This window comes from Struthio camelus, chromosome 15 (genome assembly GCF_040807025.1).
Source record: "Struthio camelus isolate bStrCam1 chromosome 15, bStrCam1.hap1, whole genome shotgun sequence".
Classification (NCBI taxonomy): Eukaryota; Metazoa; Chordata; class Aves; order Struthioniformes; family Struthionidae; genus Struthio; species Struthio camelus.
The window spans coordinates 826,708-844,194 of NC_090956.1; the positions used below are offsets into that span (position 1 = coordinate 826,708).

A 17,487-nucleotide genomic window follows, 5' to 3' on the forward strand; every position below is an offset into this window, starting at 1 on the left:
CTGCGACAACCTCGTGGTTTTCCTGGGTCAACCTGCTTTTCAGGCACCACAAAACATACAGGTGAGGCTGAACATCCCCAAACTGGCAGATATTTTTAATTTTTGCAATTTCTTCAAGCCTTTCCTTGTTATTTACAGTGTATTATAGCAGTGTCCCTCCATCTTATGGTTTCTCTTTCTGCACCTGCTGAGGACAGAAATTGCCGTGGCAATGCTGGGCAGCCCCTCCTCGCTCCAAGCCCCCTCCCCCAGTAGCTGCGGGGAGCAGCTCCCCACCCAGCTGAAGGATCCTTGCGAACTGGATGGACGCGCTGCCATGTTGCTAACACTTATTCCAGTCTGCTGCTAGCTTTGCTTGTGCCTTGCTCTCCCAGGCTTTCTGACTCTTAAAACAGTGACTCCTCACACCCAAGCCCCCGAGGGCAGCTGGTCGGTGCTCCTGCCCTGGGGGGGTCTACGTGGTGGCAGGAGGCACCTCTCCAGACTGACCCGGAGCCTACGCCGCCCATCAGCCCTGGCTGGATGCAGGCTGCCATGGGCAGATCCAGTGCGCTCCCCAGGCCCCCCGCAGCTGCTCTGCGTAGTTTTGGACTCAGCGTGGATTCAGAGCTGTCTGCAGGGCTAGGTATGGGGCAGCAGACTGTCTCTCTCTCTGCATCTGAGTCGTGATAGCCAGCAGGCAGGAGAACAGGGCTTGTCCTGGCGCTGGGCAGCCACCCGACTCCCCTCTGCCAAGGGCAGGGCCACGACAGCGCCCTGAGCCCCCGGCCGGGCTGCAGCCACCCACCGACGGAGCCCAGGCTCGCCGGGGCCACCGCACCACACCGCGCCGCGCCACGCCACGCCAGGACGCCCGGGGGTGGGAGGGCTGCCGGCACCGGCCCGCGGCCACCCTGCCCATCGCCCGCTCCGTGCCCCGGGGGGACCGATCTGTGCCCCGGGGGGACCGCTCCGTGCCCCGGGGGGACCGCTCCGTGCGCCGGGCAGGGCAGACGCGGCGGGGCGGGCGCAGCGGGAGCGGGGCCGGGGCCGAGCCCCCCCCCCCCCCCCCTCCGGGGCGGGCGGGCCGGGAGCAGCCCGGGGGCGGCCGGGGAGGCTGCGGCTGCCGCGCGGATCGCGGGGGCTCCGGGAGGCGCTGACGTCAGGCGGCCCCTTAAATAGCAGCGCGGCCGCCTCTGCCCCGGCACTTCCCGCGGAGCCGGAGCCGCCGCCGTCCGGGGCGCAGCGCAGCGCAGCGCCCGCCCGGCATGGGAGCCGCGGCGCGGGGGCCGCGGGCGCGCAGGGGCCGGGGCCGCGGGCGCAGCCCCCCGGGGCCCCCCGGCCGCGCCGCCGCGTAGCCGCGGGACATGCCGGAGCAGCCGGGCCGGGAGCGGCCCCGGCCCCAGCCCCGGCCCCGGGGGCAGCGGCCGCGCTGAGCCGCGCCGCGCCGGGCCGCGCCATGCCCGCCGGCGCGGCCCCATGGAGCCATGGCGCATAGGGCGCCGAGCGGCCGGGCCCTGGCTCCGTCCCGGCGGCTGGCGCGGCGCTTCCTCTTCCTCTTCACGCTGTCGCTGTCCTGCTCCTACCTCTGCTACAGCCTGCTCTGCTGCTGCGGCGGCCCCGCCGCCCCCCGCGCCCGCTGCGCGCCCGCCCGCAGCGCCGCCGCCGCCAAGAAACTTCTGCAGAAGTCGCGGTCGTGCGGGCGGGCGCCCGCCGAGCCCCCGGGCAGCGCCGCGCCCCCCCGCCGCCCGCGGGAGCCGTCGGGGCCGCCGGCCGCCCCCGCCGCCGCCGCCCCGGGGCCGCCGCGCCCCGGCGCCAAGCGGCTGCCGCAGGCCATCGTGGTGGGCGTCAAGAAGGGCGGCACCCGCGCCGTGCTGGAGTTCATCCGCGTGCACCCCGACGTGCGCGCCCTGGGCACCGAGCCCCACTTCTTCGACAGGAACTACGACCGCGGCCTCGAGTGGTACAGGTGAGCCCGGCCCCGGCGGGGCGCCCCGCCGCCCGGACCGGTTTCCACCCGGCGCGGGGGGGGGCCGGGGATCGCTCCCCGCTCCGTCGGCGCTGCCCCGGCTCCGCTCCCTCGCGGGCACCTTCCTCGGCTCGCCCCGCACCGATCTCTCCTCTCCCTGCGCGGTCCCCAGGGATGGGCCGGCGGCGCCAGGCGATCTCGGTAGCGGATGAGGGATGCGCTGTCTCACGTGTGTTCCTATGGCAGGATATCTTCTAAGTCTGTCCAGCACTAGCGCAGCCGCGGAGCCAGCGGAGCAGGAGCAGCCGCAGGCGTTCTGCACAAGTGGACGTGTTCTGTGCTTGCGATGGAGCTGTTGCTTGACTTCATGCGGGGAGTTTTTCCTCCTCCTTAAGGAAGTGCCAAGCAGGTATAGGAGTAAAAGTCTGGTGCTGGCTCAGGGAGAAGAGGCAGCCCCTGTGCCCCAGCCCCGTGCGATTTCCCTTCCTTCCAGCGGTGGGAATATGGCTGCTGGAGCCCAAATAAATGAGTCTGTTGCTGCATGTGCAAATGACTCCAATGCTGGCTGGAGCCAGGACAAGAACAGGTTTCCCTCCCCACTTGAAGAAACGCTTGCCAATGTGAAGAAGCCTCTAAAACCCTTGTGAATCGTTAGCCCACAGGATTGCACTATTAGTCTCCCGGCTGTTGCAGCTGCACTCCATTTGCTTCATAACCCTTTTGCCATCAGGATTTATCTGATTCTGTGAAAGAGGCATTTCCTATCCTCCTCTGTCTTGTCTGTCTGAACGCAAATAAGTGCAAGCGTATCTGAGATCTCCAATAACTTGAGGGAGAACAGTGAGTGCATCTCCAGCAGGAGATGGCGAGATTTTAATTTCAGAAAAGGCTTTCTTGTTCAGTTCAGCGGTGCTCATGGAGAGGCAGTAAGTGCAGCCTGCGTGCATGAGCAGATCACAGCAGCCTGGGGGCTCGTACCCTGCGCCAGCGGCCCCAGCACGTCCCTACGGTCCATGCAGCTGGGCAGTCACCCTGCTGCTGCCCTGGGCTCCCAGCTCGGCCTGGCCAAGGTGTCCGACGCCGCGCACTGGTGCTTGCGTGCTCTGCCGTTGCAGAACAACGAATGCTGCGAGGCTGTTCTCAGGCAGGGCTGCGATGCCTGCGCTGGGCACTGGCTTTGTGAGCGAGACGAGGGCTTGGGCAGACCCCACGGGTGCCTGCAAGCTCGCAGCCACAGCAGGGGCACCCGGTGCTCGTCAGCATGTCTGGAGCATCCTGCAGGTGGACGGGAGGCAGCCGCGGGGTCCTGCGTACCGAGCTCCGCTCTCTTGCACGCTTGCCCTGCCGTCCCAGCAGAGGTTTCCTGGTGGAAACAGCCCCTTGTTTCAGAGCAGGGCAATGCTGGTTCGATGCCAAGTGGGTCAGGAGGCACCAAGATGCAGTGCCTCTCTCGGGCTCACTCGCAGCTCTGGTGGGGTCCTTGGGTTTGTCCCCGCTTTGGGGAGACATGAGTGATGCTTGTGGCATGGAGGTGCTGGTTTCTGAGGCGAGCAGGTCAGAACTGCTCTGAGCAGCACAAAGCAGCTGGGGGCCGGGCTGGCGCTCGGGAGAGCGGACGTAGCGCTGATGGGTGTCGCAGGGCGGCAGGCTGGAGCGCCTGCCCGGTGAGGGCTGCCCGCGGGCTCAGGCAGGTGCCGCTGCCGTGTGCTGCGGTCAGGTCACACTTACAGACCCTACAGCCAGAGATGTTCTGCTTCTTTTACAACCGTAGCTGAGATTGTGGAGCACAGGCTGAGGAAATTATGGTTGGGATGCATCTCCTAGAAGTCGGAGACCATCTGATGAGCCCCCAGCACCAGATACTGTGGGAACATAGTGCCCTCTGGCACAAAGAGCAGGCGGACAGGAGTCCGGGCCCCGGCTGTGGCAACGCTGCCAGGCTGCCCCCCTCCTGGTGTCCAGGAGCAGGTGCCGGGGGAGCCAGGGCAGGCGCAGGGGAAGCTCTCCGAGGCCCTTTCCCTGTTCTGAGGCAGTCATGCACCGTGCCCGGTTCCTGCACGGTTTGGAGAGGAGCGGCAGCGGTGTCCTCCGCCTGCCCTCGCCCCTCTGCCGGTCTCTTTCCCCTCCCCTGGACGTCAGACGCTCTCCCACCCGTCCAGCATTGCCCAAGAGCACTCGGCGATGCAGGTGTGTGACGGCAGGAACAGCAGCGGTTTGTCTACGGGGGCATCCAGAGCAGCTGGGAAGGTGTTGGCGCAACCGGCACAGCCTCCGGGCAGCTGAGACGAGGCAGCCGCCGCTGCCTGCGTGGTGCTGGGCTGTCCATCTGTCCCACCCGTGTGCCGGCAGCAGGAGCAGGTCACAGGACAACAGGCCCCTCCGTCCCGTGCAGGGTCCTGCCGAGGCGTCGCTGGCCCTGCGCCTGCTCCGGGCTCCTGGGCTTCCCCTGCGCGTGGCTCCTGCGACGGGAGCTGGGGTGGCCGCTGGCGGCTCGGGGCTGAGCCTCGAGGGCTCCGCAGAGGAGCCCCGGGCAGCGGAGCCCCCGCAGGGCGGCAGGCGCCACCTCTCCTCCGCCAGGGAGGTGGTTCAGCCGGGCTCCTCTGCCGGGAGCCGGCTCCCTCGCTGCTCGCAGGGCTGCAGCCTGCCTGACCGCCCGGGCACGGCTCCGCTCGGCCTCGGCCGCGGTCCCGGGCGGCTGCGGAGCGGTGCCGGCCCCGGCGGGTGGGCGCAGCGAGCGCGGTCGGGCGAGGAGCGCGCTGCTCGGGGCCTGGCGCTGCGTCCGGATCGATGGAGGGATCACACCCCATCAGCGAAGCCTCCGAATTAGCTCAGCTATAACAATTAAATGACCTTTCCCTGGTTTTATTACTTTTTTTTTTTTAATCTCACAAATGTGCCAAAACTTAAGCACAGAGGCCACTAGCGTATAAAACGTGGAATTGATTTTACTCCTTGCAAGTGGAACAATTAAATATGGAGCAGGTCTAACCCACAGCGTGATTATCTGCTGTCCCTCCGCCAAGAGCGCGGGGTCCCGCGGGGGCCGCAGCGGGGGGCGGGCCGAGCACGCGCGGGTAGCGAGCTCGGCCTTTGCTGTCTTGGCTGGGAAAGGCTCCCACCGGGATGCGGCGGCGAGGGAGGCTCAGGCGTTCCCGCGCAGCATCCCAGCGCGGAGCAGAGGGAAGGGGCGAGCGCCTCTCTGATGCAGGGAGGAGCAGCCGGCGAGCTGAGCCCCTGCGACGCTCGGGAAACATCAGTTCCTTTTTTTTTTTTTCCCCGCGTTTTCCTCTGCCCCCCAAGCTGGTCGGAAGGGAGGTGTGAGAAGCAGAGGAGGGGCTGTCTCCTGGTCCTCCTGCCCTTGCAGCCTCCAACCCTCATTAGCACCAGCCGTTTTCCTGGTGCCCCCATCCTGCCTCCTGCCATCCCCCGCAGCGCCGCTGCTGCCCTTGCTCCGGGAGGCTGCGCGCTTTGCAACGGGCCGTGCGCGCACCCCGCCGCTCTCTCCCACACCCCAAACAAGGCCACGCAGCCCAGGAGCTGCCTAACAATGACTTCAGACCGAAGATACCCCTGCCTTCTCCAATTCCCATCATCCTCTCTAATCCACCTCATTAGCTACAGATATGCTACAGGAAAGGTATTTTTAGTAAGATCTGTTTTAAGACAACTGAAACCAAACAGCCAGCTACTGGGGAATATCGATTCTTTACCAATCCTGGACTAAATGTTCAATATAGAGCTTTTCCTGCTGCAGGTAGAGCGTGCCAATAACCTTCAGTGTTTTCCAGAACACAGGGAAGACGGTGTCTCTTAATTTGCAGTTAACTTTGAGCAGCGATTCTAATTGCAGCATCTCAGGGTGCAGTTTCCTCTCCAGGGTTTCCTCTCTGTGATCCTGGGAGACGCTCTAGCGTTATGTTCCTGGAGAGGAGCTGTTTGTAGCAGGTCAGGCTGCAGGCTCAGCCTGGCTTCTGCCTGACGGGCGCTGCTGCACCCCTAGCAGGAAGGTTGCATGTTTAGGCCTGGGTGAGCCTCTTCTGGAGGGGTGAAGAAATCAGAAGGGAAACCAGCCCCACCACCATTGCCGTAGTGCGGCTAGGACTGAATCCAAGCAGCAGACAGGGTGCTGGGGGCACGTTTTGGATCCCATTTTGAAGCGTCCCTTACCAAGCACTGACCGGCTCTGGAGAGAGCGTGGCCGGGGCATCCCGATGCCTGCAGTATTCCCAGCCGGTGGCAGGCGGGCTCCGCTCGAAGGGAAGGCAGGCACCGGCATGGGGAATTGCCCTGCCTGGGCCTGCGTGAATCCTGCCCCGGTGCCGGTGCAGGCGGGAGCCAGGCGCCGGCCCGTTCCCGCGCGGCGGAGCCCAGGCTTTCCCGCGCGCAGCAAGCCGCTGCGACGGGGCGCTGGGGTGGCGACACGCAGGCGGTCTGCCTCCGCCCCGCGCGCCGGGGTGTCCGGGGGCTCCCGGGACGCCGGCGGGGCTGTGAGCGCTGCCGGCCGCGGCGCTCGAGGTGCTGCAGGCGGGGGAGAGCGGACCCCGCCGCCGCGGAGCGTCGGCACGCCTCCCCTCCGCGCCCGGGAGCGCGCGTGCAAACCGGAGCGCCCGCGCTCGGCCTCGCTAATTGCTCTCCGCTAATGGCCAGGTTGGCTCGCACACCAACGCGAGCCCATTAGGGTCTGCCCAACGACGTGCTGACTGTTTTGTGGGCTTGACTGACAGTGCATTTTTCTAAAGCTAATTAGTAAGAAGAGAGGAAGGCAGCAAGCTTCAAGGATGCTTTGAAGTTTCCTTGACTTCAGAGAGCGTCCTGGCCCTGAGGACTGGGTCAGAAGCCTCCGGCAGAGGCTGCTTGCGTTGGAGGAGCTGCCCCGAAGGCCAGCGTCTTCCTTGGTCGCTGCCTTGGTTACGTGCGCCCGCGGGCGCCGGTCCTGCCCGGCAGCTCCTCGGGGAGGAGAGCCCCGGCGGTGCCCCCAGCTCGGTGCCCAGGAGCAACCAGGGCGCGGGAGAACCTCCCCGGCAAAGGCGCTGGGGGAAACGCGGGGCGGCGAAGCCAGGCAGGGTGCCGCGTCTTCGGCGTTAGTGATGCGTGACCTTGCCTATCAACACTGCGGTTTCTCCTAACCTTTGCTTCGATGGTGTGAAACCCGGCTGCGGCTTCGTGAAGCTGACAAGGGCGGACGCTGCTCCGAGGCCACGTTGGTGTCCCTCGTGGGGCTCGGGCACGGCTGCGTGCCCGTTCGGGGACGCGTGGGGCTGGCGAGCGCGTGCTGCACGCTGCTGCGGGCTGGCGGGTGGCACTCGCCTCCCCAGGCGAGGGCCGGTCCCGGGGCCGGCAGCACCCGGCGCCTCCGGCTTCGGACGCTGCGTGCGCTGAGCGGCAGAACGGCCCGTGTCTGAGGCAGGCGGCCCCGCGGCGGGCGCGTTGGCCGAGCCCGCTCTGGCTGCCGTCGCCCCTCGCCGGCGCTGGCGCCCGCGACGCCGGCGTCTTCGGGGCGGTCCGTTCTCGATGGCGGCACGTCGTCCCGTCCCTTTGCACGCTCCCGAGACTGGAGCATCACCAAGTGCGCAGCTTCCCTCTGGAATGAGCTCTTCATTAGGGAATAAATTGCAGCAGCTCTGGCATATTATGTGACTTTTAATGAATATTAACTTTTAAAGTTTCACCTAAGAAAACTGTTACCTGGGAAATGGGAGAGGGGGAGACCCTTGCCTTTCTCGCGGAGCCCGGGGGTGCCGTTGGGGCCGCGCCGGGTCCCCGCGCCGGTGCCTGGACCGCCAGCCCCTGCCCGCCTGGCCGCTCGCCCGCGTCCCCTTCCGCCCGGCCCGGCCGCTCCTCCCGGCGCTGCCGGCCCGTTTTGTTGGACTCTCAGCGGTGCCCGCTTGCTCGGGAGGGTGGGGATTATGCGGAGGCTTGTGCTGCTGAAGGACGTCGGTCGTCTGCCCTTTGGAGAAGATTTTGTTGACTTAAAGGACGCGGCAAATCTCTGGAGCATTTAAATGATTAAAAATGAATCAGCAACAAAGTTAATTATTGTGTTCGCACGGCTGGTATGCATTGAAATGTCCCTCATTATCTGTCCGTGAGTGCTGGTGTAAATTCTTTGAACATAAACATTTATTAACGGGAGTCAATCCATCATTAAAACTCAGGAGTCAGCGCAGGGCCGTGATGCTCGTGGACAGCGGCGAGAGCCGGGAAAGGGGTCTGGGCCAGGCATCTCCTGGACTTCCCGGGTCGTAGCCCCTTAGGCGTTTTCCCAGCGTGGGCAAAGCTGTGACCCCAGGCTCTGAACCATGAGGCTTTAGGAGGATGCAGCGGAGCCCATCTCGCTCAGCTGATCCGACCGCAGGAAATCCTGCTCCCTGCACCAGCTCCTTCCCTGCTCCCCGTTACTTCTGTGCTGTCGTCGTTGGCCTTCCAGGGAGAGGACGCTGCGGCTGCTCGCTGAGCAGCCCGGGGACCGGCCAGCATTGCCGTCACCCTGTGCACGCCTCAGAGGGGTCTTCAGCTACGTGAGCACCTGCTGTTGAGTTACCAGCTAGGGTGATGTGGTGTCCTAAAAGTTTGCAGCAACGTCACTCAACTGGGCAGAGCGGTTTTGTCTTCCTCACGCCTCGGTTTCTTCTAGGCTTGACCCAGTTCTGAAGGTTTCCGTCTGGTTTTGCTGGAGGTTTCGGCTGATGACGGTTGCTGCGGTCCTGCCAGCAGCCGGCTGCGCGCGGCGGGCGCCCGGGCGGCTCGCGCTCTGCCTCTCGCCCTGGCTGCGCGCGGCGGGCCGGCACACGCTCCCTCCCTGCCTCCGTCCCTGCCGCCGCCGCCGAGCGCAGGCAGGGCCGTGCGCGGGGGGCGACCTGCCCTCCGGCTCTGCGCTCGGCGCAGCTGGCGCCCGGCTCCGCTGGCAGCATGTCACCGGCTGCCCGGCCCTGCTCTCCGCGGCATCGGCTGCGCGCGCGAGAGACCGCCGAACCCTCGCCCCAAGAGCCAGCGCTCGGGATTTTTTGCCAAATTAAACAGTTTGTTTTTATGCCGACGAGCGGATGGAGTGCAGCATCGCACACGCTGCAGTCGGCAGCCTCCGAGGAGCGCGGAGGAGCCGCCAAATCCTCTGCACACAGTGAGCTGCAACGAGCAAATATTTACCCGGGAGCTGTCCCCGCTCGCCTTGCGCTGCGCGAGCTCGGCGGCGAGAGCCGCGCTCCGGCGGGATTATCGAATGTGCGGCTCCCCCCTGCCGGCTTATCTGCAATATCTCAATCATCTGATGAATTTTTGTACAAATTTATCCCTGGGCGAGTGTTTCACGCATGTTCGACATCAAAGCAACGTGGCCAGCAAGGGAGCGCATGTTTCTTTAATGTGGGAGCGTTGTCGGGGCCGCAGGGTGCCCGAGGCACATTATGAGAAAATTAATAATTCAGGGTCTTGGAAAGGTGCTGCTGAGAAATTAACTCCTTCGGGGGAGGCGCTGCGCCGCCGGCGGGCCCCAGCGGCCTGGGCAGGGCCCTTCGCTGGCTCCGGTGGCGGCTCAAACGCAGCCGCTGCGTCTCCCGGCGGGAAGGGAGCGCTCGTGCTCGTAAACAGCGGCACTGGAGGGCTTGAAGAGTTCGGTAGCTGTAGTAAAAATAATCTCCAATGCAAGAGGAATTAAGGGTGCCTCTCCTGCCGCGGGAGCGCGTCAGGCGGGGGAGCTCGCTGGTGCTGGCCAAGCCCCGACTCGCCTCTGGGCGCCGCGGGCGGCGCTGCTGATCGCCCCGCGCTTGCTCTCTCCCCGGCCGGGCAGAGCGAGCCTGGTGGCGGCTGTTCTGCAGCCCACCGTGTTTCTGCAAAGCCGAGGGGAGTTTGCTCCGCCGCGTCCCTAATGACGTTTACTGCTGCCCTGGCGTTTACTCAGCATCAGCTCGTTTAACCTCCTCCACTTGTGCTGCAGCGCAGATGTCCTGCAGCAGCTCCAAGCGCGGACGGCTTGTGCGCAGGCTGCCGGACGGGAACAACTCCAGCGCGTTCTCTCCAGCCTGCAAACGCTACTCGGCCGAGCCGGGAGAGGTGCTGCGGCCCCGAGGTGGGCAGCGGTGTCCCGCAGGCCGGTGGTGCGGAGGCTGGAGCAGGGGAAGGCAGCCTGCCCCCGTCCTCCCGGACCACGCCACCGCCTCCTGCCTCCGCAGGCGGGCGCAAAACCACCGGCTCCACCGGCCAAGGGCTCCTTGCTCCTGTGACACCTGGGGATCCCGGGACGTCCCGGGGGCTCAGGAGGGTGCCCGAGGCCGGCAGCTGCCGGCGAGGTCGTGGGCGCCGGCGCGGGATCCTGCGCGCCGAGCGCTCTGGGAATCCCTTCCCGTCGGGTCGTTCGTACGTAACTGCCCCGGCATTAGCTCTGGCACCTCCTGTGAACGGCTCGTTTAGCCCGAGCCGGGGACCTGTAGTGAAACCCACTGGGGACTCGGCGCAAGTAGCGCGCGACCAGAAGCGCCGTGAGTAGTTCTGCCTCGAGCCCTTGGCGCGCGGCGCAGCGCGCAAGGCCCTGAAAGCCTTCCAACCTAAACACGCAAGTCCTAGACTTAAAACTATGTGACATGCTATTTGTATGCAAATAACTTTGTGAATGCAGAGGTCCAAAAATATCATTTTAAAGTCAACTGTAATTAAGTTTGCAATGTATTTCCCAGCTCTCGCAGCTCTGGGGATCCCACCATTAACATAAAGATGAATGCCTGGATGACATTTCTCCCCCTTCCATGGTTTCATTGGTGATTTATTTATCTATTCGGGTTGTGTTTTGTTGTCTCAGCAGTCTCTGTTGTTCAGGAGCAGCAAACACTAGGAGTCCATTTAAAAAAAAAAAAAACTCTTGTCTCATTTCGGTAATTTATTATGCAGTGATTTTGTGTTTTTCATAATTGATTAGAACCTGTAATTTCATTTTTTAAATACATGGACCTAATAGCTCACGTAATGAAACTCTAACAAGCCTGAAGATGAGCCATTAATGAAACAGCAGTTTTATGATTCTCCACCAATATATTGTAATAGTGAATCGCTTATAAAGCTGTCCTGCGCTGATTTATGAAGAAACTTGTTTGTGATATGGAGATAGCAGCAGTGGTGCCTGGGACTAAATTAGCATTTCCTGACAGTCATTAAACAACGGGAATCATAATCGGGATTTATGGAGCTGGAAGCAGAGGACTGGGAAAGGCCAATTAAGCCACGTCGGTGTTTGGGTACCTCTGTAAAACAACCCTATTAATTTATGCTAATTAGTTTATTCTCTTTCAAATGAGAAGACTGCCCAAGAGCGAATGAGCATCGCACAGGGTGGCAGTGATACCGCAGTAGGGCGATGCGGCCCCCGTCCCGCGGGCGCCGGCGGGCAGAGGACCGCGGCTGCGCCGGGGCGAGGAGCAGCGGGCGGCCGCGCGGGGCATCACGGCGCTGCGCCAGCCTCCCCCCCGGAGCCCGAACACCCCAAAACACCCCGAAAGCACTGCCGGTGCAGGGCTGGCGCAAGGGGCTGCACGCCTGCTCGCGGGCTCCTGCGGCCGGGCAGGACGGGCCTCGTGGCCACCGGCCACCAGCTCCAGTCTGCTGTCCAGGGAGGGTCAGTAATGCAAACTCATTTTGGAATTACTTATTTGGGGGGAAATTTTGCAAAGAAGGTGCAATGATGTGCCACAGAGGAGGGGAGCCCATCACGGCAAGCACAGTCCTGCCCCCAGCCCCAGGTTTCCCGGGACCCCTTGGTCGGCACCTTGTACCGACCTGAGCTCTTCCCTGCCTGTGCTGACCTCAGTGATTTTCCTCGGTGCAGGAAACTTGACTGTGTCATTTGTAGCAGAGGGGGGCTGTAGTCACGCCCCCCCCCCCCCCCGAGAAAGCTGAAGAAGGCACAAGTAGATGCCTAGGACAAATACAGATACCAGCTGGCGCCTGGAGGAGTGCTTGAGGGACTGTTTCCACTCAGGGTTTCCAGACTCTGGTTTTTTGGTGTTTGTCCCTAGATGTCTTCCAGCTATTTATTCAGTCCTCTCCTGAACCATGTTATCTTCTCGACCCCACGTCACAGGTCTGCAGCCCTTTCACAGAGAACCGTCTCCCGTTGCTGGCTGCAGACCTGGTTCTTGCTGCCTTCCTGTGATGCCCCAGTTCCTTTATTGGCGGGGACGGTGAACAGTCTATTGCTACCTGCTTGCTCCATGTCACGCATGATTTGGTAGGCCACAGTCATATCTCCTCTCGGTTAGTTCCTTCATCAGGTTCCCCCCTACACACCAAGCCCCAAAGCCAGTGCCTGTAGCTCTTGTTTTAGGGACCCTGGACTGACTGCTCCTATTTCTTTGGGCTGAAGGATTCATGCTTGAAGGTTCCTGGCTTTAGCCAGCAGACTGTGATGCAGCTTTCAGAAGCCCCCTTGTTCCAGCACGCCAGCAAGGCAGCAGAGCTGTGAAGTTTTTGCACGGTTTATCCCATGAATAAATCAGTGCGTTGCTCTCTCCAGCTGAATTGCTGCAGACAGGGTTGCTGATGTTTGCTTTCTCTGACTGCTTCTATCCTGAGGCTTCATTGGGTTAGACCAGACATCAATAGAGCTAGTCTATTAAAATGACTTTGATACCAGCTCTTCTTCAGCCCCCTTCCATTGCAGAGAGGACTCAGCCCTGCCAGAACAGGCTGAAAGCGTTCACCCGCAGCTTTCCATCACACGCAGAATTTGCAGGGGAGATTAATAATACCAACATGCAAGGCTGACTTCACTCCTGGACCTTGGTCCCAGTGACACAAGGGTCTTCAGCCCTGTGCTGCCTCAGTGGGGCACTGCCCAAGGGCGCACAGGAAAGCCGTTCCTGGAGAAAGGCTTAGCCCTGGCAGCAGCCCCTCGGCTGCATCTCCTGCCCGTCGGCTCCCCTGGCCCCGGAGGGGCTCACGCCGCTGCAGCACTTGGCCGTCAGGATCGCCGGGCGCCCGCGCAGGCCGCAGCATCGCCGATGCCGGGCACGTGCGGGCGCGTTGCGTTAAACGTATGGATTCTATTTTAAACAAAACATTCCTGGAGGCACGTTTCACCGCTCTCCATAAAACTCTCCCCAGGCAGCTCCCGATTGTACTTTATAGCTTGTGTTCCACCGCACAATTAAATTCAAATCGGCGAGTTTATGAATACGAGCCACCAACTTTCACTGCAAAGTGGAAAAAGTAACAGATGCTTTTGAGCAGTAAACATAATTGCAATGCCAGGTGCCGGTTCAGCCTGGGCCGTTCCGCGGAACGGCTGGGCAGGAGGGCTGCGTCCGGCCCCGCCACGGCGCTCCTGCCCCCGGGCTCGGCCGCGCTCGGGCTTCCCGCACCCCAGGCGCTGGGAGGCGATGCTGCATTGCTGCCCTGCTCCTCGCTGCCGCGGCCGCGCTGGGGACGCGCCGACGCGTCTCCCGAGCCTGCAGACCGACGGCGCCCAGCTGGCTCCTGCCGTCCCTACTCAGGCAGCCCGTCCGGCGCAGCCGTGTCCCCGCTCTGGCGGGCGCCAGGTCTGCTCGACCGGCCGCCAGCGCTCCGGCCCCGCTCGCGCCAGCGACCCACGGCGCGGTACGTCCGCCTGCCATGGAGCGAGTAGTTTGCTCTGGTAGTACAAGGCCAATTTATAAATCTTTCCATCCCATTAGTTTTTATTTGATTTGGATGTGCACGTGTCAAAGCAAATGATTTAATTAGCGCTAAGCCGGGCTGCAGGGCTCCCCCCGGTCGGTCCCCCTCCCTTCCCGGCGGCGCAGCCTGGCGCGCGCGGTCCGGCTCCCAGCGACGGCTCCGGCTCACGGAAACAGCCGGGGCCGTGCAGGACCCCGTCCCAGGGCGCTGCCCTCCCTCTGCTCCCTTTGCCCCCCAAACCCAGGGACCAGACGAGCCCCGGCCCCTGCGAGCCCCTGGAGGGACGGGCAATCCGGCCTTTCCCCGGGGGCAGTGGCGGTCCGGGACGCGCGTGCATCCCAGGAGAGCCGCTCTGCTCCCGGGGCCGTGCCGCGGCCGGAGCGCAGAGGACGTCCTGGGCCGCGTCCATCGCTCCTCTCGCAGCTTCCCGCGGTGCCTGCGCCCATGTCATGCAGCCGACACGGTCCAGCCCCAGCAGCCTCTCTGCTGTCACCCCCGATAACCAGGCGCTGGGCTGCCTAGAGGCAGCGCTGGTTTTTCCTGGCCTCTAGCACCACGGGGGAGACGGCGAGGAGGGCGGCTGTTCCCAGCTGGGCTCCCCCGGGCCGCGGCGGGGGCCGCCGGCGGGCTGCGGGCTGCGGGGAGCGCGCGGGGTCTGGGCGCTCCGTAATGCGATCAGGGACGAAGGAAGCCAGGTAATTGCTGTAATTCCGGAAGGAGCCGCTGTAATTTCTTTTGCAAATGGCAACTAGTGCAGTAATAGAGGAGGAAAGTCTGAGCAGAGGCTCCAGCAGAGCCTGTCGCCTGGCTAATGTGTCCGTGCCGGCGATCAAGGCGGACAGCAGGGACCCGCTCAGCTTCGGGGCTGCAGGCTGAACTTGTGTGCTTTTCCTTAAATTGGTGATGAATTTACCACTGATGGAGACGGAGCAGCCCTGGCTGCCCCTCACCATCGGCTCTGGTCCCGCTCCCACGCGGCCGCCGGCTCTGGCCCGGCCCCGGTGAGCCCGGCCCCGAGAGCCGAGCCGGGTCCTGCCGCGTCCGGCTGCACCCCGGCCAGGGCGCCCCACCAGCCCCGCCGGCCTCGCGCGGGGCAGGCGCTCTGCGGGGCTCCCGCTCCTTCCTCACCCTCTTCTTCCTCGCTTGCAGGAGCCTGATGCCGCGAACGCTCGACAGCCAGCTCACCGTGGAGAAGACCCCCAGCTACTTCGTCACCAAGGAGGCCCCGCGGCGGATCTTCAACATGTCCCGGGACACCAAGCTGATCGTGGTGGTGAGGAACCCGGTCACCCGGGCCATCTCGGACTACACGCAGACGCTCTCCAAGAAGCCGGACATCCCCACCTTCGAGGGGCTGTCCTTCCGCAACCGCAGCCTGGGGCTGGTGGACACGTCCTGGAACGCCATCCGCATCGGGATGTACGCCGTGCACCTGCAGAGCTGGCTCCAGTACTTCCCCCTCTCCCAGATCCACTTCGTCAGCGGGGAAAAGCTGATCACGGACCCCGCCGGGGAGATGGGCAAAGTCCAGGACTTCCTGGGCATCAAACGGGTTATCACGGACAAGCACTTCTACTTCAACAAGACAAAAGGGTTTCCTTGCCTGAAAAAAACAGAGAGCGGCAGCTTGCCCCGCTGCCTGGGCAAGTCCAAAGGGAGGACTCACGTGCAGATAGACCCGGAGGTGATAGAGCAGCTTCGGGACTTTTATAGACCTTATAATATTAAATTCTATGAAACAGTTGGGCAGGACTTCAGGTGGGAATAAGCATCCGGGAGCAGAGCTGCGGTGATGTGCGCGCTCTGCAGTCTCCCGCGCGGTGGCCGAGGGGCGGCGGGGGCCGGAACGGGGGCCGGTGCGGGACCGCCCGGCCCTCCTGCAAGCCGCCAGCCGCGGCAAGGAGCGAGCCTTCGCCGGCCCGCGGGAGGCCGGGACCCCAGGGCGAGCGGGGCCGGCAGACGCAGGCGGCGTGGCGGCCCCGCGGCGGGGGTCCCGGGCTCGCCCGCGGGTCCGGCGCCTGCTGACGGCGTGGGGCCGGGCCGGGGCGCGATGGCCCGGCTGCGCGGGGGCTGCCCGAGGCACGTCCCTGCTCCGCGCGCCGGGGCGGCCCCGGACACGCCGCCCGCTGCCGGCTCCCGTCACCTGCGCGCGGGTGTAGCCCTGCGGACGGCGAGATGTATCTGCTTGAGGAAAAAAAAAAAAGTCTGAAAAATGTTGTAATGATATTTTGTCCTGTGAATAAAGCACAGATTCCTGCTGTTACGGGTACTTCAGCGGCACTGGTTTCCTCGTGCAGCGCCCGAGCCCCTGGCGTAACGGGTGGACGTTCCCGCGGGCGAGCCCGGCCGCCGAGCCGGGACGCTGCCGGGGCTGCGGAGGAGGGAGGAACGGGGGCCGGCGCCAGCCCGCCCCGCCGCCCGTGCACCCGCCGGGCCCGCGAAGGGCGACGGCATCGCTGGGGAGCGCGGCGACCCCTCCCAGGGTGAACGGCGCCTGGCTCCGTCCTGCACGGGGTAGCGAGCGCTGTGTTATATGCACGCGGCACTAATTAATGGTCGAGCTGAACGGGCTGTTCTACAGGAGCCGACAGGCACGGGTAAATGTCAAGCGCTGCACGTTGCGGCGCCGCAGGTCGCCTTCGTGCTTTGCTGCGCTGCCCGCTGCCTGCTGCTGCGCCCAGCCGCGGCACGACCGGCGGGAGACCCTCCCCGCGGCGCCCCGGCGCGGCGGGCAGCACCCCGGATGCTCTGCGCCTGGCCGGGGCTGCCGGGCCGCCTGTGGGTGCCGGCCGGCCGGGGACGCCCGCGCGCCGCTCGCACCCACACGGCGCCGTCGGCCCCTGCAGCAGCTGGTCCCGCGAGCCGGCTAGCAGGTGCTGCAACGAGCACCACTGCTCAGGAGCATCGATACCGGCTCTTGCTGCCGTGGTGTTATTTGACTTTCCCAGCGCCGGACTGTTTGAATCAGCTATCGATTTTTGCAGGGAATCTCGGGCGCTTCTGTCAAAGGTTGCAATTTACCGCCAGCATCTAAATCTGGGCGAGAGGCCACCAGCCTCTCCCGTGCAGAACGCACCCCAGTGCCGTGATGCAGCCCGGCGGAGCGCAGCCCGAGCTGCCCTCGCCGGCCCAGGGGCTCCCGGCCGCCCGCTCCCCGTCCGAAACCTGTGCTTTCTGGCCGCAGCAGGCCGAGGGGCTGCAGCTCCGGGGCAGCCGGCGGGGGCTGCGGCCCCCCGTGCCGGCAGGACGGAGCGGGCGGCCCCGGCCAGGCGCTCGCGGAGCAACCGCCCGAGATCAGACCAACGTGCAGAGACGCCGTGCAGCCCACGGACCAGTCTGGGAGCCCTCGTGGGCACTGATCGCTGTCCGGAGCGCCTTAACAGGGAAAAATTGGAGGTAATTAACAGGCATCTAATAGAGCCCTCTGCATTTATTTCAGCATGGCCCCTGTGCCCGCAGCATCCCGTGGCTGCGGGGGGGATCCGGAGCCAGGAGTGACGCTGCCCAGAGACGGCTGTGGGCAGGCGGAGGGGGAGCGAGGGATTAAGGGCAGTTTGCAGGAAGATGGGATGTTTTCTTGTATGATTCTTCCTTTAAAGGAGAAAAAGATTCACAGTGAGACGCTCAAATCCTGGACTCGCAGCAGAAAAGCCCTTTCCAATCCACTCCAAGGAGGCAGAAGGTGCTGGGCTAGACTGATCCCCCCGACAACACTGTATTAGTAGGAAATTAGAGCTGGAGGCTGAGGAAAATGCAGTAATATCAAGCAATTACTTTGCATTTGTCCTTACAAATGGAAGGAGCAGAAATGTGCTTAAATCAAGTATTAGATTTCCAAAGGTTCAGCAAATGAGGGCTCAGGAAGGGCTGCAAAGCTGGAAACGCTTATCACATTAGGG

General features: G+C 63.7%; 1 protein-coding gene across 1 annotated transcript; it reads left to right on the forward strand.

Moving 5' to 3' along the window:
- Positions 1 to 1,440: 1,440 nt before the first annotated feature.
- HS3ST2 (heparan sulfate-glucosamine 3-sulfotransferase 2) lies at positions 1,441 to 15,553 on the forward strand. Its single transcript, XM_068908255.1, has 2 exons — positions 1,441 to 1,948; positions 14,738 to 15,553. Exons 1-2 carry the CDS (start codon positions 1,467 to 1,469, stop codon positions 15,354 to 15,356), a joined length of 1,101 nt encoding a protein of 366 aa, XP_068764356.1. The 5' UTR covers positions 1,441 to 1,466; the 3' UTR covers positions 15,357 to 15,553.
- The last annotated feature ends 1,934 nt before the right edge of the window (positions 15,554 to 17,487 follow it).

What these genes read in the sequence shown, in the direction of transcription:
- HS3ST2 (XM_068908255.1), top strand. Translation starts at nt 1,467, where the DNA reads ATGGCGCATAGGGCGCCGAGCGGCCGGGCCCTGGCTCCGTCCCGGCGG. An exon ending in CGCGGCCTCGAGTGGTACAG is followed by an intron (nt 1,949 to 14,737) that starts GTGAGCCCGGCC and finishes CCTCGCTTGCAG; the next exon opens with GAGCCTGATGCCGCGAACGC.